Source organism: Sapajus apella, unplaced genomic scaffold, assembly GCF_009761245.1.
Source record: "Sapajus apella isolate SASKATOON/1434 unplaced genomic scaffold, GSC_monkey_1.0 scaffold41, whole genome shotgun sequence".
Lineage (NCBI taxonomy): Eukaryota > Metazoa > Chordata > Mammalia > Primates > Cebidae > Sapajus > Sapajus apella.
Window position 1 is genome coordinate 15997700 of NW_022436981.1, and position 23986 is coordinate 16021685.

The window sequence follows — 23986 nt, forward strand, 5'->3', positions numbered from 1 at the left end:
AACAATCTCTATACAATACTATTATGTCTGTTTTTATATTTATATTCTTTATACAGTGGTGGAACAAATTTGATTATGAGCAAATATTTATTCAGCTTTAATACTGCTTTTCAGAAAAGTTTCTAAATTATGGTGATCTGTAGAGAGTGCCAGAGATGGATCTCTCTAGCATAGCAGAGCTAAACTTACATTGGTTCAAATCCAAATTATCTTCTTTTTCGGCCTATGGTAAGGAGAAAAATAGAAGAAAATATGTTTACAAAAATATGTAAAGTGCATGCCTTTATTAAGCACTCAATGCACAACAGTTAATATAAACATGAGGTGCTGGGGAAGTCCCTTTGTCCCCAAGAATTTTTCCTTGCATCTAGATTCCGTGTCTTATACCCTGATATCAAATATTCCTAGAGACAGCTAGGGATGACAGTGTCAGAGCTGGAGGGGCTTGCTGAAATGATTTAATGCCCTGAGCTTCATTTGTAACCTATGAACCAATTTAGGGCTAATAGCTAAAGCAATCAAATACATTCATGGGGTTCAAATATTCTGCTTGGCAGTGCTGTGTTAAGGGTCAGTGATGTAACACAGGGTAAGTCCCAATCTGGCATAAACTAGTCACTCAACAAATCAGTTATTTTTATTAATATAGTAAAATTAATAATGCAAACTAAAACCCAGATTAATTTTAGTTGACTTTGGTGCTCTTTTCTTGCCTCTTAAAATCCACAGTCATTATAAAAATATAGTTATAACATCTAGGAAGAATAGTGAGAACTACTGATAATCTTTGAATACATTAAAAAAGAAAAACCAAAGCTAATTCTTTCAGCCAGCCAAAAAGAAGATAGCATAACCATCTTCTGGCATACAATGCTATAAAGTCAGACCTTCGTCTACATTCAGATTGGGCCCACTATGGGAGTAGGTCTTGCTATTTACCCTCTCTAACTCTTTGTTTCTTCTCCTGTAAAATGGGGGAAATAAAATACTTGTCTTATTGAGTTATGATGAAGAATTTATTACACATAAAAACATTCAAAGCTTTTGATAAATAGCAAGCTTCCAGTAAGGTTATTGGTTATTATTATTGACATGGTATTATTTATAGATAAGGCTACCATAATTTGTCATCTCTACCGGGACACATATCAGAGTGAAAGGTAGTGCTAATGATAATGACCCAAAAACAAAAGGCATAAACCAGGACATATGGTCACTTTATCTACAGTGTAGTTTGTAACTGACAGTGAATTCCAAAGAGAGTGTTATATTGTACAGGAGAATTTACGTGGGATTCTGGAAAGAGTTTGGAAAGATTAGATTCAAGATGGTCATAAAGATAAGATTTCTGTTTTCTTCCAAATTCCTCTGAGACAAAATAGAAGGAGGCATGATGTTTCTATAGTAACCATAACTGATCTGAGCTCTTCTGGAGTGTCTTTCTGAATATCAAGTCCTAGGAAATGTATTTTCATTAAATAAATGACTTAAGTTCTGAAATATCTTACACAATTCCCTATCTCTTTAAACAAACATGTAACTGTAACTTATTCTCCCTAAATAATTACTTTAAAATACAAGAATATATAAGGAAGAAAACAGAAACTTATCTTCAGAATCATCTATCCCTCTCATTATCCAGCCATACATTTATTTCTCTTTTTGTTTCAGAACAAATTAGAATTAAAGGAAGGAACAAATAATTGTAGTCCTATTCTATTGGGTTCTGTTCTACTCTACACTGTTCCATTCCATTTCATTCTACAAAGATGTATTGGAAGTCCCTATATCTTAGCCCTCTTCAGTGAAATTGAACTTTTCCTATAATAAAAAAGGTGATTTATTTGGCAGGATACCTACAGTAATACTTTCAACAAAGGCTCGATAAAGAGCCATCATGTATGGCGGATGACATTTCTTCTCCACAGAAACTTTTTGTTCCCCACCTTCCTCATTCTGAAAAACAGTGTGAACATTCATCACATTTTCTCAACAAAATATATTTCCTTATTAGTGGATTCTTGCATTCTTTTGTTTTTACTTTGTAATACAGGAATTTATAACCTCACATCCTGGTCATATAAGACTAGAAATTATGTGCACATGAAAATCAACACATTACCACTATGCTGCTACATGTAGATTAAAACTAAAAGAGTTTCTCACTTTTTTGACATTAATTTAATGTCAAACTTAGCTTCCATCTGATGCAAAGAGCTACTTTATCCATTTAAACATACTTGTTTGGGCCCATAATGAAGTGTTCTGTACCTGTCTTATAAGTAGTGTTCATAAATGAAATCACAAATGGATGAAGGGACTCACCTCCGTTGTTAAAAACAGTAAACCTCCAAACAGCCAGTCTTGGGTGTTTTCCACCTTTTTGTTTTTGTGTCATACATCTTCACCTACAGTCCTAGATGAGTAGAACAACTTTAAAGCATTGTGCAATCACACATACAGGCATCTATAAGGCATTCTCATATAGGATATCGGTCAGTCAGTCTCATGGCAAATTTAATAACAATAGCAGCTGTCTGGCATACTCAAAATAAATTATCATCTAACCTTTTCTATTTAAGTGATTTTTATATTATTTGTTTTAGAAAAACATTCTCACTTTAAGTAGCATTCTAGCTAGGATCAGTCTGTCCTGAGGAGGTTTTTAAAATAAGATTGAGTGAAGATATTGACAAACATTAGTCATTGCCATTAGCATAAGGCATGAAGCATGTAACAATATTTATAAGTAGCTAGGACATGGCAGTAAACATATGACTTCCTATGACTTGAGCAAACTTCTGACTGCAGCTCACTGCTATTTTGTAAAGTGAAACTGGTCGAGTCTGGTAGCAGTATCCCTAATGGCATGTGTATCATAAGACGTAATTGTTTTCCACCACAGGGTATGGAGCTTAATGTCCTCTATCAACTGAAAACAAACAGTTATACTGCTTAATGACTGTTCAATTAATGTTTATGTGCTACTTTTACACCCTGAATTATTTGATGAATAAACTTTAAGAAGTCACTTGAGAACTAAGCTTAATGAAACCTCAACTATTACTAAAAATTCCTGGGATTCTTAAAATATCTCATACTGTCAGCTAGGGAGTAAAGCGCATACATTGATATTCAAAAATCTACACACATGTAAAAATGAAATAAAAATCAAAAGTTTGGAAAGAATTGATCTATGTGGCTTGACTTGCTGCCTTGAAATTGAAGATCAAAACAGGGTTAAAATAGAAATAATCAGGTCAAACCAGTCAAAGGTGAAACTTGGTTTATGATACCAGCAAGACTTAACCTTCGTATATCAACTGCTTTCTGAACTTGTAACACCACACTTACTGATCTTTCTACTTTTCTTACATAAAAGTTAGCATTTTTATAGTACAAGCAGATTTGATGTTTTATTTCAATACCCTTCATTGAGTAGAAGTTATAAAATTGCTGAAAATATTGTGTCAGTAGAAGGTTGACATTTTTGGATTTATGAGAAAAAAATGGTTTCTGAATTTTGTAGCAATTTGGATATAGCAGTATTATATTCATCCGTTGTTATTCATTCTAATATATCCAATACTGGGAAGATTAGTTAATAATGCCCCTTACTGTCCTGACTTTAGTGGGGATTCATTCAACACACAAAAAAACAAGAACTGAGGAAAAGAGAATGCCCATTTCCTTTAGGAAAATAAGCATCTTTCACACTATGCATGATATTTGCAAATCTCGATGTATACATATTTTAACAGAACTGTAGCTACCCTCTTCTGGCACTCTGGCTTTACATATGAACAGTAGGTTCAAAAACATGGACAAATTAGATGCAAGTTTAGGAGATGCCAAACGTTCTTGAAAATTTCCTGCAAAGAAATGACAAAAGTATTATATACCTGGGGGGTAGAAGTTGTAAACTGATTGCTTTTTTTTTTTTTTTTTTTTTTTTGGAGATGGAGTCTCACTCTGTTGCCCAGGTTGGAGTGCAGGGTCGCGATCTTGGCTCACTGTAACGGCTGCCTCTTGTGTTCAAGTGATTCTCCTGCCTCAGCCTCTCGAGTAGCTGGGACTATGGGCATGCACCACCACCCCAGTTAATTTTTGTATTTTTAGCAGAGACGGGGTTTCACTTTACCATGTTGGCCAGGATGGCCTCAATCTCTTGATTCACTCTCCTTGGCCTCCTAAAGGGCTGGGATTACAGGCGTGAGCCACCATGCCCTGCCAATTGCTTTGATGATAAGGCAATGAGTTTTTCATCTTTTAGTTTATTTTGCATTTCTTAAACACTGTTTCACTGAAACATACTTGGTTAAATTGATTTGAATTTGATTAGCTTAGCACTGTAGTTTTATCACCTGTAATAAATAAAGGTGTCTCTGGTGTTACAGCACATAAAAATATTTTAGCTGAGCAACTAATTTACTTCTAATTTTTAAAAATATAACCCTTTGATATTAAAACAATTTATTTGTAATTTAACAGATATACTTTTTCTAATTCTGCATATTGTTAGCTAATAATTCATATTTTAATTCCTGTCTAGTCTATTTTTGATGCTTCTAAGCAAATCATATGTTACATAAAAATTTGAAAGTGTTTGGCATACATTTCATAACGGAGTTAAATTATGAATCCTTAATTTTACTTCCAATTAAAAATCAATATATTATGTTTCTCCATTTATTTTATAGCTAATTTTCATATGACAAAAATTGAAGTAGAAGAAAATATTTTAGGAAATAGGCTACTGGGAATATGGTTTAGGTATTATCATGTTAATACAGGAAATAAATCACTGCTGTTAAATGTTGCCAGAACTATTGGGAAATATTTAAGTGTTTTATAAGTCTTTTTCTACTCACTACAATATAAGGGTATATTTTTAAGTGTAAGAGGAATTGCATCACTTATAGTAACACATTCTCACAAAAACTGAGAAGACAGAGTTGACATGTTGTTGGCTGATTTAGTAGATAACACTTATTTCTAAACTTTACCGTCTTACCGTAGAAAAAAATTAAACTTTCAAAACTGTATAATCAATAAAATTAGAAGATGGGTGAGTATATGATATGGAAAATAGAAAACTTACACAAATAATGCTCCATTAAAGTCTGAAATATGATCTTACTCATTTATGTAAGTAAGTACTGGTAAAATCTGAATATCTTTTGAAGGAAAAAATATATCCAGAATTAAATATATTATAAAACTTATGTTCTGTATAATATAAAGAATACCTTATTTTAATTTTTAATTATAAATATTATAGATTATTTAACTCTAAAAATTTGATTTTGAAATTTAATTCATCATAACAAATAGTTACCAAATTAGTAGACTGTTCTTAGTTCTGAAATTTCTATTCTCAAGTTATATTTTCATATGTATTTGTACATTGAAAATAATTAAAAATAAAACAATAACTATTATACTTAGGAACCAATAGTCTAACAAGTTGAATAATTATTTTTTGATATTGTCTATCATCTTATTAAAAACATAACTATTAGTCATATATACACATCACTTGATAACTGAGATATGTGTTATTTCTATTACTTCACAAATCTATGAATTGACTCAATGCAGCTGTAAAACTTAATGTTTATCATAGCATTATTTTGAGAAATATTGCAAAAAAATAAAGTATACTTAAGTAAATACAATAGAGCACTTACATCTTCCCATTTCTAAAAACGTATCCAGATAATAAAATAATGCCTAAATGTTCACCAAATATTATCAAATAATTTAGCTTTATAAATAAATACGCATTCTAGAAACATTCTGTAGCGTGTTAAAATATTATTATTTTTCCTGTGGACATTGTAGACATACTTAGAGTTATTTTTCATTTACATGTGTTTCTAGACCCTTCCTTCTACATTGCAGGGTGGGAATAGGTGGTGGGGAAAATTTTATTACCAAATATATGTATTTGTTTCATGATTTGCAACTTAGGTATCACTTCCTAATACAAAAGTGCATTTCCTGCTCCTTGCGCTTAACCAGAAATCTTTGTGCTTCTGAGCACACCAGACCCTGAAGTGTACAGCACAGGGGAACTATTAGGCCACAGGAATAAAAGTTCAGAAACTTGTGTTGAATTTAAAAATAGTTTGGCCGGGCGCGGTGGCTCACGCCTGTAATCCCAGCACTTTGGGAGGCCGAGGCGGGTGGATCACGAGGTCAAGAGATCGAGACCATCCTGGTCAACATGGTGAAACCCCGTCTCTACTAAAAATACAAAAAATCAGCTGGGCATGGTGGCGCGTGCCTGTAATCCCAGCTACTCCGGAGGCTGAGGCAGGAGAATTGCCTGAACCAGGAGGCGGAGTTTGCGGTGAGTCGAGATCGCGCCATTGCACTCCAGCCTGGATAACAAGAGCCAAACTCCGTCTCAAAAAAAAAAAAAAAGTTTGACCTGGAAATGAGTAAGCCTCAGACTTTGAAATATGTTGCTTTTATAGTGAAAAAGCCTTTTTTTTTTTTAACAACATAAGAAATTAATTGTAAAACACTGTACTTTGTACTGATTTGCCATGTAGTGCTTCCATAGTGTGTTTGTGACAAATAGGTATTTCTGAGTCCATGCAATGCACTTTAGCGATAAAGGTGGACAAAGATAAATTAGACCAAATAGTAGAATCTTCTACATGAGTACACTTTGATGGAATAAGCCCAAGTCTCTGAACTGCTTAATGAAATTGTTTAGTAAATTAAATTAAGATCAACTGCTGACCTGTTTAATTTAGACACAAACCTTCTGGGATTTATTTTATTTTTTTTCTCAAAAGCAGGATTCTCAGTTGAAAATTAGAAAACTTCTGCGAATGTTCTGGCTTTTGCAAACCAAACCAAAATTAGACCTTTAAACTCATTAAAAAATGTCCATTATCCAATAGCTGCAAAGTATTTCCTTTTTTTTTTCTTTTAAGAGGAAAGGACTAATGTTAAGTATTTAAAAAAGAATAATGAAAGTTATGTTAATTCTTATCTAATGGTATCAACCTAATTATTTCTTTTTTGAAGTTCTTGTAATAGTAGATGGTAAAGAAATGAAATTACAATTTGGATATATTTTAAACATAAATTAGAATGTTTCCAGTTATTAATATTTCACACTTTCAATTAATTTCAATTCTATTCTTTAACAGCTAAAGTCAGAAAACATTGTTCCTTACATTATTACTTAATTTAGCTATTACAAATTCACTGTATACTTTGTGATCATTAGGCTATCAATTGTGAGTAATTTCACATGCATCTGTTCTCAGTATGCTATTTTTCAAAATATTGGATATTATGACATGCCTGTAGTAGGCATATAAATAAGGCTATGGGTAAATATTTATATATATATATAAATCCCAGTACTTGTAGTTAAGTTGGAATGGGTTATAAGAAGATATTATAATTCCTGCACATGAACAGCTTTCTCTCTCATGCAATCTTGACTGTTCTCTCTTCTACCACTGTACACTATCATTTACAAAATGAGAAGCTTAAATTATTTTGCAGAGGATAATGTTTCAGCCCAACTCCCACCATGTAGAATTCATGTAATTTTTGGATAAATTTTTTAAACCTGTGAAAATTTGTTTCCTTATCCTTAAGAAAAATTGCCTTGTTTCCTTCGTGGAACTGCTGTGATAATTAAATACCATATAAATAATAATAATATTCTTAAAAGTTGTTAAAACTAGCTATTCATACATTAATTTATGTATGTAAGTGTAATAGCATATAGAATATTAGCATTTTTGCATACAAATCAATAGGATAATTTGAATGAATTATAAACATTACATAAGAAATATTATAAGACCAGAAAAGAGGAAAGCATATTGATATGTATTCATTTAGTTAAATTTGACAACTGTCTCCCTTCAATCTGGACGAATATACTAATTAAGAAAAAAACATTAAGCCTTTTCCTAAGAGGGCTCCAGTTCTTGCATTAGAAAGGTAAATCGTGGCTGTTTTTCTATAAAATATTTATTCCTCATCTCTAAACCAAGGTACTGATACCATTTTTTGTTATGTGACAGCTAGCAGTATATTTACCACAGCAGACTTTTTGGCATTCACTGAATATTTTTTAACTAAATTGTCATGAGGCCACTTTCTTTTGACGTATTTATTTAGTCTCAGGCTATCATTACTAGTGTCATTTGCAGGGTGAACTGTTTCCTTGGGTGATACAATGAAATGGTAGAATTAGTGATGGAAATTCAGTAAATCACTTGGATGGATTCAGTAAATCACCTGGATATTGCTTAAACTATGCAAACACCTTAGAATTAAATCCTAAGAAAATTAATTGTGGTTCTTTCCTACTTCTGGGGAATCAAATCAACTTATCACCAAGTTTTACTTATGAGTACTTAACTTTTAAAATACTCTAGATATTTCCTATTAATCTAAATACAACAAATAAAAAATGCATTTTTATTGAGAACCTTTATAGTGTTGGAGCTTGCAACAGGGTCTATTTTGTACTTACAATATATAGTATTATATACCAAACTACAGGACTCTTAAAATATAGGTTCAGAAACTATCTCTCAAACATCAATATCTTTATAAAGTAGTGTGATAAAATTACTTTGGCATACCTTTGGCATGCATAGATGTAGTACTCCTCTTTTGTAATATCTCTGAACAAATCTGTAGCTACATGACATGCAGTATTATAATTTTCTAAAAGTACAAATTTTAATTAACAGCAAATGAAAGGCTGGTATAAATTTTTATTCTTTACTCAACACTGGACACAGAAATTTTCCAAAGTGATAAAAGAAAAATCTGCTGGTAGAAGTAAAGGGAAAGTGTAGTGATCTAAGAAAATAATTATTCTGAGACAGAAAAGAGAAGCTCCAGATGTATTCAGTAGTTGCATGTTTCTTTTCTTGCTATAAAGGGAATGCATATTGTAAATTTCTAACGTTATTGATTTGTGTGATAAACTGTACAAGATGGCAATTTATGAGAATTATTAGATCTCAGGACATTACATTCCCTAAAGGATGTAAGGAGAGGTCTATCTTTCTTTTTCATATTACTACCTGTTTAATGTTAGCACTTCTAATGAACATTTATCACCTTTCTAGCTACATTCTTTTTCTTTCTAAATATTTTTCCTTATTTTCATATTCACCTTCACTTTGGTATCCTATTACTAAGTATAATAAGGTATAAAACATATTTCAGTAGTGGGTATCATCTGACTGGAAAAGAGATAAATGGAAAACGCCATTTTATTTTTGCAGTCACAGAGACTGGGACAAATCAATACAATAGAGCCTGTTGTTAGTAAACAAGTAACAATGACTATTTTTTAGAAGGATAATTTCTCATCTATTTTCATTTTTCATTGAGATTTTATGTTATATTGTTTAGGATATCTTAATCTCTACGAAGGCTAAATTCTATACTTAGAAACCCATAGCTTCTATTTAATCAATGGTAGGTGGGCAAACACATAGACAGGCATAATATACATGACGATTGGGTATATTGTACAATACTCAATATCTTGAGCCAGTATCAACTTTATACATAGGGTTGTTGAGAAAATAAATGAAATAATTCTTAAAAATACAACAGTGCTTGACAGATAGTATGCACTAGTTATTGCAAATGTTTTTTTCTTCAGATAATTATTATTGAAACAATTGTTGGTCTCACTTTCATTTTTACCCGACTGTTTCATTGTAAACAATATGTATGCAACATTATTGCAATGATTCTTATACCTTATAATACCTATTATAAATACATCCAATATATATTTGCTTATAAAAAGCATTTCTTAACAACTGTTCTAAAGGCTACATTAGCTAAATATTTTATAGAGAACATTTAAAAAATATTTAAGCTGTTTAAATGTTTAAATATATTTAAATATATCAATATGTTTATAGAGTAAATTTTTATTTACATGTTTGATATATACGATAGATACTTTAAAATTTTTTGCCCAAGAAAAAAGTAACTTGCTTGGGGAGGATATTTACAAAACTTGGGGAGAAGTTTTGTAAATTGTAAATTCACAAACCTGAATGATTTTACTTAACATAGCTCACAATTCTATGAGTAGGTACTATTATTATCATCATTTTACCTATAAGAAATTTAAGCTTGAAAATATAAAAAAAAATTTTTTGCACACACTCTAGAGTGTGTACTATGGATTAGTTCATAATACATGATACAACTTTAATCCTCCCCACACACAAATCCACCTATTGGAAATGGGTATTAGCTTATTTTTCAGAAAGAAACAAAATTCAACTCACTTTTGAAAATTAAAATTGCATATATTTACACACCAGAATCCCATTTCAAATAAGTAACAAACAGCTGAAGAATGGAGGAGGAACTGAAGGAATGTAAGACAAAGAAATTGAAAAGAACTGTAAACCAATCTATTAAGAGTTATCTCTGAGGAGTAAGAGTATACATTTCTTGTTTTTAAATTACGTATTTACATTATACACTATTTTTACTCACCTTGAAAATGATCACTTTGTAATCATAAAATGACAATATAAAAAAAGAATCCCTCCAAAAATACTAATTTCCCATGATTCTTTCATATTCTAAGGCAATCATTATTTGTACCTGAATTACTCACCAGAAACAAAAATGATCTTTAAAATATTATGCCATTTTTTGCTTTACTAAAGGTTATCAGTGATAAAAGAAGTTTTTCTGATGGAATATGATAATGCTTATTTTACAAATTATTGCCTTAGAAGAAAGCATAAAGCAGCATATCTAAATCAATTAAAAATAATTATTTATTGGTCAACAAAGTAATTTATGCTCCTAAACCCCTAACAGGAAAGTTAAAAACACAATTTAAAAATTCAACATTAATTTCATTTTAAAGAATATCTTTAGGCAACATTATAATTATGATTTTCCCTGTTTAAAGACTTTTAAAATTGTCTTCATTCCAGTCACAGACTTTATTTGATGATCTTTGTAAATTTCACATATAAGTGTTCATTTCTAATTTTAAAGTCTATATTTTAAAATATTTATAGAAGTTGGACAAATCAGAGATGTTTGCTCACCTAATACATCCTCTTATACTTCATAGAAATCAAGATTTTGTGAACAGTAGATAATATATATTAATGTTAACTGTTGTCTTTTTTTCCATTTTTACTCATTGTATTTGTCTTTCCTTTTACAATTTCTAGTTTACAATGGAAACCAATTACATTTCTCACTGTAGGAGCTCTGTTCAATGGATTGGGCATTGCTCTTTCCCACATAGCTGTCAATTGTCTTTGTCTTTGTCTTCTCATTTTCTCATATGCTATTGGGAAAATGACACAAGATACTGAGAATGTAGGATCACGATGACATTAGAGAAGTTGAAAAATGTCATGATGTCTAAAAAGGCAGACTGCGAATCTAGAAGATAGGAAATACGTTTTACCGTTTTGAGAACGGACAAATGAGACAGAGGAAAGGTATCATGTTCTTACTCATGTAAGTCATCCTGAGATGCATTAAGATCATAGAAAACTGGCCGGGCGTGGTGGCTCATGCCTGTAATATCAGCACTTTGGGAGGCTGAGGTGGGCAGATTGCCTGAGGTCAGGAGTTTGAGAACAGTCTGGCCAACATAGTAAAACCCTGTCTCTACTAAAAATACAAAAAAATTAGCTGGGTGGGATGGCAGGCACCTGTAATCCCAGCTACTCAGGTTGCTGAGGCAGGGGAATTGCTTCAACCAGGGAGACAGAGGTTGCAGTGAGCTGAGATGGCACCACTGAACTCCAGCCTGGGTGACAGAGTGAGACCCTGTCTCAAAAAAAAGAAAAAAATGATAGAAAACATGTGAGATCCAAGCATCTCCAGTTTTCTCCTCTAAATAGATCCTTCATTATATCCCATGGTGAAGTATGAAGCACAGCGGAACAGGAACGTAAGATTAGTGTTCAGTAACTAGTTGCCAATTTTTAAGTTCGTTTATTCTGTATTTTTGTGTGTATGGGTATAAAGGAAGAAAAGCCAACTGTTGTTAGGGCAACCAGTGGTCTATGAATCAGGCAACTTTACCGTTCTCTCAGTTCCTCTCATAAACAGTGTAAGAGATTGAGATGTAAAACAAAATATCAAGTAGAGTGACCTTCCCCAAGGCACACTGTAAATATTCTTTGATAACAATTGATATATTCTACATAAAGAGACTAAGAAATTAATCTTAATGATGGATTTGGTCAACGCTATTTTATTATTACCTCAGATATTTAATTGGAAACTAGAATGTTCAGCCTAATGTTACACATTATATTGACAACAGGAAATGCCTTTTAAAAATATTTAACATTGAATGGTATCTTCACTTGTGTTCTTAACACATGACTGCATGGCTTATACAAAGATATTTCTGGTTTGAAATTGACCCTTATTCTATAAAGCAGAGTTTTGATCTATAGATTGACGAATAGAAGCTTGAAATTACTTTCATGCTTATTTAATCATGTGAGTGGTTTTCTTAAATGTCAAAATGGAATTTAGATTATAAATGAATTCATTTGTTCTACCAATGACTATAGTCATGCTTTGTGGCAAGTGTGGAATACTTTCATCTATGTTTTTCTATGATGAAATCAGAATGAAAAATGGGGAAAGATCAAAGTAAAGACTGACTGCAAGTGAAGATATTTTGTCTTATCTATTTTTAAGTCAATATTCATCATATTACTACAGAACAGAAATTATGTTAAGGCTACCTGGAATTCTTTATCCTCTTTTTAATCACATTTATTCAGTCAGGAAATTCCATAGTATTTTGAAAACTGAGTGGGTCATTAAACTTTGTTTTAAATATTGGCTTTGCTATACATATTAGCAGTCTGACATTACTTCCTCTTCTGTAAGATGAGGTTAATTAGACTTCATTTGCATGCTTGTTCAAAGAATTACAGATGCTTCCTGTAAGTTTTTATGTGAAAATTCTAGTAACTTGTCCAGCATATATGCTCAAAAAACCAGAGGATTCCACTATCATTATTGTTATTGTGCTATACAGCCTTATATCAATCATAAATCATGTAATCAATTTTCACAACTATCATACAATTCAATATCGTCGTTTACTTACTACATGATTTTTTTTTCAGTAAAAGTTAAACTTTTTTTTTAGCAACAGAGCTTTTGATACTGAAGCTTAATACTCGACACTCAGCCAGCTCAGATTCTTGATCATTGTTCTCTATTCCCTTTAGAAACAAAACAAAATAAAACAACCCTATAATCCTCTGTATTATGTGAAAGGAAATACAGAGAGAATGATATAAGGAGTACATTTTAAAATTTTATTTACTTTTATGTGATAGAGTATATATATTTGAGGTACAGGTGCTAATCTAATACATTTGTATAATTTGTAAAGATCAAATCAGTCTAATTGGGATGTCCACCACCTTAAATATTTGTCTGTCTTTATGCAAGAAACATCTGAATTATTCTCTTCCAGCTACTTTGAAATATACAATAGATTATTATGAACTATAGTCATCCTACTGATCTATCAAACACTAGGTCTTATTTCTTCTAATTGAACATTTGTACCCATCAATCAACCTTAAAATGTTACATTTTTAAAAGGCATTTGTAGTTTTAAAAATACTAGTCTGTATCTTTTCATGTAAAGACCTAAAAGAACAAGAGTAATATTTTAATAACATACTTTTAAAAATAATTTCCTTTCAAAGAATTCCTGATAACCTTTCATATGTCATTTTGTGATAGCCTGATTTAGAAACTGTTACTGCTTTGTTATTAAGCTAAATGGTCACAATTCCATTAATACTGTAAACTAAAAGTGAAAATTATCTAAATATTACAAGTAAGACCTCAGTGCACTATTCAGTTTCTTACATGGCATCAAAATGATTCTGATTTAATCATATTTGAGTGCAGCAATACTTTTTGTTGCTAAATATTAGTAGGCACAAATAATTTATTGGTAATTTTATTATTACTATTTAAAATACTTCGTTTGGTTAGTCTGATTGTCTAGTTTTTAGTTAATCTGATTTTTTCAGTGAGTTCCCTGTTGTAAGGGGATCATCAGTGTACCAAGAGTTAGAGCATTATCCGAAAAAATCCATAGAGCATGCATACGGATAACTTTAAAATATGCTTAGACAGATTGCAGTATAATCTAAAACCTTAATTTGCCATGCAAGTTCGTATCACTTGTATGAGTGGATGTCAGACATGATGTTTGCCAACTTTGGGAGCCATCACATTGAAGATCGTGAGAGCAGACTTGATGCCATGAACCCAAATGGGACCAGCATTGTTTTCTGATACTGACAATAGAAGGCATCCTCTGATTGTGCATATATTTGCCACTTAGGACCACTTGCTGAATGGTTTTCATTCAAATAAAAGTTTCCACTAAAAGGCTGCTAACTTAAAGAAATTATCATTCTCTGTTGCTAGAGAAACCTAGCATATTCATTTATGATTATATTAAGAGGGAAGTTATAATATGATTATATTAAGAGTCAGCAAGTCTATGCCATATGTAATTATATTTTTCTAAACCTCAACTTGATTTCAAACTTCAGTCCCCATTCTGCTGGGTGGAGAAAGATCATCCCAGCCAATTCAGATTCATTTTGAACAGAAGTTCCTCTGTCAACTCAGGGATTTATTTTTCTCCTTCTCTTTTTCCTGGCTTGCATTTAAGTTCTAGAGGCACTGCACGCCGGGAGGAGCTTATCTTCTTGCCTTTCCATGTTATTGTATCCAATGATACTGTGTCCACATCTGCTTCCTGGCCAGCACGGGTCTACGGTGAAGCTACTCCATCTTCCCTGCCTTTCTGTGAAAGCAATTGTGTGTGCAGTTTTCTCTGCTGTACCCGATTCACTCTTGCCAGTGTGGTGAAACATTTTATAGAGACTTCTACAGGACTGCACCTGATATTCACTGGTGTGGAGAGCCCTGTGAGGCTTGCTGCCTCCTAGACTCCTCTTGAGTTAGAGGTTCTCTCTGTGTTCCAAACCTATCTGAGGCTTTTATTGGATAAGTGACACAGTGTATAGAGCCCACATTCAAGGCCATACTAATATCTTAGCTATTGCTGCCTTTTGAGCTCTCTTCTCAGCCTGGACCATCTTTATCTTGCAGCTATATGTAGGTAGCTAGATAGAAGTCTTTTAAATTTGCTGTTTAACACATAAACTTTATGTTCAAAGTTAATCAGGCTTATGTTACTCAAAAGGAAGATATCTGAAAATCAAAATTCCTTTCTTGCAAATGACTTCTTTTGTACTTAAAAACAATGTTCTCTTTTCTTGTTCAACACTGATTTTTCTGCTGTGATAACCCTGCCATGAGTTGATGCACATAAAAATGCAATCTGAATGGTAAGAGGGTCATAGGTTTATAAGACCACCACAACAATCAAATAACTGGAATGAGTAAAAAGTCATATTGATTAATACATCAAAAGAGTAACAGCCTATGGCTGGTTGTTCATTCATCACTTTACCAGATCAAGCCCATTGTTTGAAAAGGATAAAGGAGAATAATGAGCAGTATGTCTGGATGACAGATTCTTTATCCTCTTGCTTTATAAAATAGTGATAATTTTTAATATTTACACATATATGAAATGTTACTGATAAATACAATTTCAGAATTTAATCTTGTAATTTTGATGTTCAATTCTGCAGATAAATAACTTTAGTTGAAGCAATACAGTATTAAATAATTGTTTTAACAGTTTGAATTTTAGAAAAGGTATCTCAGATAAAGAGGCTGTAATGATAAAATAGATTAAATGTGAGGTTTATCTTGTATTATTGGGGTAGTTTTCTTAAGAACAGCACTCATTCTTCAAACCTGTAGTGGCTTCTTCTTTGTTTTCCTTACAAATTAAAAAAATTCAATACAGCACTTAGTGACAACTGGGACCTGACTCGAACCAGTAGTATTTCCAGGCTTTGCCTTTTCTCTGTGTGCTTTCTTAAGTCTGCCCCTCAGGGCTCACTGAGCTTCTGCTTTCTTCTCAAATGCATTGAACTTTTCCAGTTGCACAAATTGAGACAGCCTATTCCCCTGACCAGGAGGTGCTGCCTTCCTCACAGTGGATGAGCTGCTCCTGTCCTTCCATTCCACCTCGTGTCTCCCTCAGTCTCTGCCGCTGCCCCCTTTCCCCCCATCAGAAGCGATCTCCAGGCTCTCTCATAGCTCTCCTATGCCGATCACTAAAGTTAACATGTCTTATGGATATTTATGAGTAAAAACAGGACTAGACACAGAAGATTAAATCTTGAGGTTTAAAACCCTGCTTTAAACCTCATCAAGTCATTTCAGTTCTTTGACCATCAGCTCAGCATGTGGATTTTGTAACTAACCCTGCACTATTTTCAGTCTGAAGTTTATTGACTAAAGCTTCCAACTCTTGGTGTACAGAAACCAAGTCTTAATTTCAAATAGTAATTTTACTCGGTAACGATATGCTAAATCTAATAGAAAAGCTTACTGACTAGTCTCATGGGATAACTGGGGCAAATAATGGTAATGTTTGGTTCTTTTACTCTTATTGACAAGGGGTTGGTGAGGAGTTGGTCACAGACCAGCCTTTCCCTTCCCTTTGTTTTAGCCAATAATTGTGACTTACTTCTTTTATAACCAAGTTTTAACACTCCTTCTTTGTAAAACTACGGAGAGGTAGAATATAGTCGTTTATAGCAAAGAAAAGGGCTGAAAATTAACTACTAATTCACAATTCGCTTGACAAGCTTCTGATTAAATTCACAAAGTCTTGCCAGGTAAATACTAAGTCATACCACTTTATTTCAGAGAGAATGAAAATACTTCCATTTCTTAACAACAAATTAAGCTTTTTCAGTAGTTCAACAAGTGGCATTAGGTGTTTTAGCTCACCACTATAGCTTCATGTTTTATTATGTGTTCATGCTGATGAGATTATCTGTTTCAAAGAAACAAAAAATAAGCTTACCTTCATCCTTCTTTGTAAATCATATCCATTACTCAATTGTGTGTTCTTTGCTTGTGGCTACCTGAAATAATGAGAAGGAATAGAAAAAGAAAATTAAATATAACTCAACAGCATTTTGTAAAAGGCAAATATTTACCATTTTAATTGATGACAGACACACACTTCATAATACTATAAGCATGCAACTCCAGCTGCAAAAACTGAACAGCAATATGCCTAAGCTGGTTAGCAGCAAAAAAGTAAACCAATCACATCGACAAAAAGCCACCATAAACAAAAAAACTGTATTTAAAAGATTAACAGTTTTGGCATTCATCCCTACCATCAAGTCTTTCAGTTTCTTTTTTTCCATCAAAATTTAGCTTACTTTTGAAGTTAGCAAGAGTTGCATTACTATTATTGTTAATTTTAGTTCTGTTTATTGCCTTGAGGGTTATATATTGTAAAATAATTTTGGTGCCTCTAGTTAATGTTAATTAGTTGTTTTAATAGCCTATAGACCTATTTGTTATATTTTTGTAGGTTTACTTTTTTAACTATCAGGAACTTAATAACTGAGAATATTTAACATTACTGTTGCATAGGCAAAATTACAGAGTTACTATTAGTGTTACCTGTTTAACGTTTAGTCATCCTTTGAGTCCTGCGACATATTTCCTTAATAATCATCAGCCATCAAGTCTGATAGTCTCAAAAGAAATATCAGCCCTCTAAACTGCCTTCAAGGGCGGTGATATTTAGCACTGAAAATTACAAATAAAGTTTTTGAGGTTGAATAGCAACAACTGGCCAGTGACACTGATGATTTGTTTGTCGAAACAAATTGTTATAAACTACGCAAATGAAGTCCACGCACTCCTTTGAGTGAAAACAATAAAGTGAATCTACGCAATGCTTACATGTTGGATGGGATATTAATGTGCGGGGAAACTCAAAGGTTGAAGAACTAGGCATTTAGACAGTGGTAAGTGGTAATCTTACCTCTTTATACTCCATTACTCTTTCTCACGAGAGACATGCTAATGCAAACAAGTCAATCAGAATTTGTGTTTAGCAAGATAAAGCTTAGAGGATAGTTTAAAATCCATTTATTATTCTAAATCCATTTTTTTCCATTAACATGTTATACATTAGTGTTTACTAACCATGATTCATGTAACAGTTTAGTTTGTTAACTTTTAAATTATTTAACAACCATAAGTTATTAATACATTTTTAAGTATTACACAAAAATCTTAAAACAGGCTTGGGTTCATTTTTGTAATTTTTAAATAGAAAACATTTTAGGCATCTCTTGAAGAAGAAATAAAGCAGGCATTTAAAGCTAGAAAACAAGTAATTCCAAATTTAGTTTTTACAAAAGTTTTCAGCTTTATTGACAAATTATGGCAAACATATTTGACAAATTGTGGTTTCCTATTTAGAGAAACTTACACATGGAACTTTATGTGTGTGTTTTTTTCTTTTTTTAACAAATACAGGTTAAAACACTGAACAAATTCAGTTAGCTACATACATACAGTAGCTGCTTCTTTTCAACCCCATTAAAACAGCATTTAAAATTAAATTTACAAACTTAATATCGAACATCTTTGTCTAACTAACAGATATTAAAAGACAGGTTAAAACATCTTATCTACAACTTTATTATCAGCTAGTTCAAAAATCATATTACAGTCTTTTAGCAACTCTAAACAAAGTTTCTCCTAGTTGGTTGAGACTCAAAAATCTGTTAACAGATTCATGCTCTTTCTCAAAAAAAAAAAAAAAAAAGATTACACACAACAATGAAAACAACTAAGAGAGTGTATCATTCTACTGAAGGGTTTCTAGACTATGCTTGCCAATGTCTTTTTCAGTCCGTTTTGTAAAATAATGCTAGTGTCAATGTCACGCCAACAGTATAGAGGGAAATACAAGAATTATATGGGAGTAATCATGAGCAGTTATCCCTAGAATAGAAAACAAACAAACAAAAAAAGGACTATTACTTGTCTTGTTGCTGTTTATGTGGAGACCACAGGCTATGAATTGTCTTTGAGGTGAGGTCACAGGTGGGAAGGACCTTCAATATCTACCATAGGGGTGTTCCCTGTATCCCCCTCTGGCTGACCTCGGAGGTGGTGCCTTCAAGCTAGAGCGGGTTGTGGCCCATTCTTCTGTTGCTATGAAAAAGAGAAAGACAGTAATACACATATGACTTCACAGTTACCAAAAATAATCATTTAAGACACAATAGTTGACCAAGAAGAAGAAAATAAAAGATCTCAACACTGAACAATAAAGCCTATTTTTTCTACATCATGAGACCATCCAAAAAGTATGAGTATGTAAAGGTGTACTGAGTATTTATTATGTGTTAGATTTCAATGCCACAAAACAGAAAGAGTATCATGTGAACCCCTGCCCATAAAATCTTTTTACACAGAATTCTTAAAAAAAAAAAAAATTGGATATAGTAAACCGGTAGTCCTTAGCCCTTGAATAACTTGAGAATCACCTGGGAATATTAAACAATCAAAAGGTAACTAATGTCTGTTCTCTGTTCTCCAGATCTACTGATTAGAAAACTACAGGTTGGGACCTAGGGTTTGATATTTTTCAAATACTCCCCAGATGACTGTTATATGGGTTGAAGTCCCTTGTGCTAACTTGTATAGAGAAAGTGATAGATAAGCAGATTACAGAGTAGAAAAAACTTTAAGCAGCAAAATCAGTAAACAAAACAAAATGAACCACAAAAACCCGAAAGACGTCAGTTCTTCTGAGTAAACAACTCAGTAAATAAAGAAGTATTAGTACACTAGGAAAACTCCATTTACCTGCTAATCATATTTCTATTACCCTAAATATTTTGAAATCTAGCCAAAAAGCAAGAAACAAGCAACCAAGCTTTTTAGTACTGTGGAAAATAGCTACTGTCAAGTCTGTGTCCCCAGAAAGGAAAGTCTTCTTTAAAAGAATTTAATGTTGGGTTTATGGTGACATTTTATGTAATTCCAACAACGAGGTTATTTTGGTCTCTCAGTCAGAATTTAGTTCCTCATAAAGAACATATTTCATGTGTGGGTGGGTAAAGGGAGGTGTGGACAGAGGGAAGATGATTACTACATAGATATTGATAACTGATATATAAAGTAATGGAAATATTAACTAGGAAATAAGTGCAGACTGAGGACAACAAGTGCAGAGTGTTTACTAATAGACAGTTCATCTGTTCATAAGAATTAGTTGAGAAAGATTACAAGAAAAGCATAAAAAATTTCAGTTGTACTCATTATAATATAGAGCAAATGAAAACAATCTACTATGTAGAAAAATGATCAAAAGTTTATCAGTATTGGGAAAAATGGCACTTAAATGGACAAACATGAGTTTTCTGAGCATATCCTCACCAGGGTGTTATTATTACAACTAATACCTGATAATAAAGAAAAAATTATATCTATTTAGTATTTTATTTCAGTATGTGATAGGATATAAAATCAGAGTAAGAAACTAAATGAATATGAAAAATGTTGCCATTGCTCAAAATATAGGTTTACCTGTATCAGAGGTTGTCATACTCTGGCCTGTGAGCCAGATTTGGCCAGCTGTTTGTTTTGTAAATAGTTTTACTGGAACCCAGGCATGCTGCTTATTTACATATTTTCTATTGCTGCTTTCACCATAGGAAGGAAAAGTTGAGTAACTGTGATAGAGATTATACTGCATAAAAATAAAAAATAGTTATACTCTGGGCTTTTACAGAAAAGGTTTATAGATCCCAGTTCTAGACCATATTGTTTTTGGTGGGAAAATGCAAATGTTGGTCTTGGTGAAATCTTTCTGCTGTAATCTTTTGAGGGCAGGAATTTATCCCCAAACCATTTATATTTCTCTAATAAAAATGAGCAGAGTATTTTCCATGCATTTGCTTGATTGGAATTAAATAAAACTGGTTTGGTGTACTCAAAGAGAGCACACAATTAGCATGTGCAACCCTTATGTAAAATGAACATTTATACCGTGCTTATGGGACAGTCAAGACTATATCATTGTTCTTATCCTCTGATGGTAAAATGTATCCCTATTTACTATGATTTTTAACAAAACAAATATACTACTTTTTGCTCCAATTTTCCTAGAGTATTAGAAATCACTAGGTTTCAGTCTATAGGATTTAAGAGCTGAGATCAGAGGTTTCAAGTTTTCCCAGGAATTAGAAGTCCCAGGTTCTTTCTTAGATTCTGAATGTTCCTGCAAAACAGCTGAACAACCATGAGCAGAGTGACAGAATACTTGTCACATACACTCCTAGATTTTTTCAGAATTGTAAATTGACATAAACTCCTGGACTTGCTACAGAGGTCCTAAGTATTTAATAAGTACTCATTGACATGGCCTCAGGTGACTTTTTCTAAATCTCTAGGGCAGTTAATCGATGAACTAACTCTTCGTTTCCTAACTGTTAGCCAGCATTAGAACAGGGATTGTCCCTATTCACTGTTGTTTCCCCAGTGCCTGGGAGAAAGGCAATGCCTAGTTAGGGCTGAATGCAGTGAAAGATTACATAAAATAAAGGATGGATGAATGAACAAAGGAATTATGCAGAAAGTTCCAGTGATAATGCAAAAAACAGATATAGTTGAGCTATGGAAATTTAACATTTATTTTAACATTTATTTAACATTTAAATTTAAAATTTAACATTTATTTTAACTAGAAATCTTATATACTTGTTATAGAGTTAAAAATCATACTTCTTACTCAAAAGGGTTAGTTATCCATCAAAAATATTTCACTACTGAACTCAATGAAGAAATTGTAGTGGGATCCCATTATTAAAAAGTACAAAAACATCATGTTTCATGGCACAAAAATGTGTTCTTTTATAACTCTCTGCCTTTATGTGGATTAATACTATGCTCTCTCCTCCTTGCTCAAGGCTACGAAATGGAAATTGTTAGTTCATGATACTTGTAACTGGGAAGGTAAAATGCCAGCCAAAGTGAATTCCTACCCAGCAAAAGTAAAGTTTCTGATTTTTCAAGATTCCACACCATTAGCAGAAGAAATTAAGGACTTATTTCACTTAATTCAGACTTTGTTTCCATTGTTTACATGAGCTTGATAACAACAGTAAACAAAGATCAGGAAAAATATTATTTTTATTTATGTCCATCTATATCTTTCCTAATACCAGATTGTTTATATATAGTTACACATTTACAGTTGTCACATGATAATGCACGCCACTTTTTGTTGGTGAAAATAAGTTCTTTGTATTGCGCTTAGAAAGTACTGATCCAATGAATGGTTTTCCAGCGGTACCATATAGTGTGTCATTGAACTTTATATGGTCAGCCAATCCTCTCATTGCTCACCAGTGGTATTTAGGCCTCTGATTTCTTTATTATAAGTACCACAGATAGAAGGGATTCTAACTTGAGTCCCATGGATTCTTGAACATGGAAGAGACCCAAACATAGGTAGAGACAAACCATGACTGGGTCACGCATGATGGAATTTCTCTGAAATTTGAAGTTATAAAGACCCACGAATGAACTCAGAATTTATCTGTCTTCCTGGGTCTCTTACTAGACAAGTAGATTGTAATTCTTTTTACTGTACTTTAGGTGCTGGGGTACATGTGCAGAACATGCAGGTTTGTTACATAGGTATACATGTGCCATGGTGGTTGGCTGCATCCATCACCTTGTCATCTACATTAGGTATTTCTCCTAATACTATCCCTTATATAGCCCCACATCCCCCGAGAGTTCCCGATGTATGATGTTCCCCTCCTTGTGTCCATGTGGTCTATTGTTCAACTCCTACTTATAAGTGAGAACATGTGGTGTTTGGTTTTCTGTTCTTGTGTTAGTTTGCTGAGAATGATGGTTTCCAGATTCCTCCATGTCCCTGCAAAAGACATGAATTCATCCTTTTTATAGCTGCATAGTGTTCCACAGTGTATATGTGCCATATTTTCTTTATCCAGTCTATCAATGATGGGCATTTGGGTTGGTGCGAAGTCTTTGCTATTGTGAACGGTGCTGCAATAAACATACGTGTGCACGTGTCTTTATAACAGAAGGATTTATAATTCTTTGGGTATATACCCAGTAATGGGATTGCCAGATCAAATGGTATTTCTAGTTCAAGATCCTTGAGGAATTGCCACACTGTCTTCCACAATGGCTGAACCAATTTACACTTCTACCAACAATGTAAAAGCATTCTAATTTCTCCACATCCTCCCCAGCATCTATTGTCTCCTGACTTTTTAGTGATTGCCATTTTAACTTGTGTGAGATGGTATCTCAGTGTGGTTTTGACTTGCATTTCTCTAATAACCAGTGATGAGGAGCTTTCTTGCATATGTTCGTTGGCTGCATAAATGTTGCTTTTGAGAAGTGTCTGTTCATTTCCTATAAATTTGTTTAAGTTCTTTGTAAATTTTGGATATTAGCCCTTTGTCAGACGGGTAGACTGCAAAAATTTTCTCCCATTCTGTAGGTTGCATATTCACTCTGATGATAGTTTCTTTTGCTCTGCAGAAGCTGTTTGGTTTAATTAAATCTCATTTGTCTATTTTGGCTTTTGCTGTCATTGCTTTTGCTGTTTCGCTTATGAAGTCTTTGCCCATGTCTATTTCCTGAATGGTACTGCCTAGGCTTTCTTCTAGGGTTTTTATGGTTTTAGGTCTTACATTTAAATCTTTAATCCATCTAGAGTTAATTTTTATATAAGGTGTAAGAAAGGGATCCAGTTTCTGCTTTCTGCGTATGGTTAGCCAGTTTTCCTAACACCACTTATTAAATAGGAAATCCTTTCCCCATTGCTTCTGTCAGGTTTGTCAAAGATCAGATGGTTGTAGGTTTGTGGAGTTATTTCTGAGGCCTCTGTTCAGTTCCATTGGTCTATATCTCTGTTTTGGTACCAGTACCCTTGTAGAGTAGTTTGAAATCAGGTAGGTTG

The 23986-nt window shown here is 33.0% G+C and overlaps 1 protein-coding gene and 1 long non-coding RNA gene across 4 annotated transcripts in view; both read right to left on the minus strand.

Annotated features, from left to right (window-relative positions):
• LOC116565896 overlaps window positions 1-3970 on the minus strand; it is a 32401-nt gene extending 28431 nt beyond the window's left edge. Inside the window, exon 1 of the long non-coding RNA XR_004275642.1 lies at window positions 190-3970. This is a non-coding gene — a long non-coding RNA (uncharacterized LOC116565896). The remainder of the gene's footprint in view (window positions 1-189) is intronic.
• Window positions 3971-13158: 9188 nt separating this feature from the next.
• KHDRBS2 (KH RNA binding domain containing, signal transduction associated 2) overlaps window positions 13159-23986 on the minus strand; it is a 633038-nt gene continuing 622210 nt past the window's right edge. For 2 of the 3 annotated variants that reach the window (XM_032299838.1, XM_032299836.1), the window contains 2 exons: window positions 17638-19188; window positions 13159-17084 (listed from right to left, as the gene is read on the minus strand). In XM_032299838.1, coding sequence (XP_032155729.1) covers window positions 19158-19188 — 31 coding nt within the window. In that variant the 3' untranslated portion in view covers window positions 13159-17084; window positions 17638-19157. The remainder of the gene's footprint in view (window positions 17085-17637; window positions 19189-23986) is intronic. The other variant, XM_032299837.1, reaches the window with a different exon arrangement.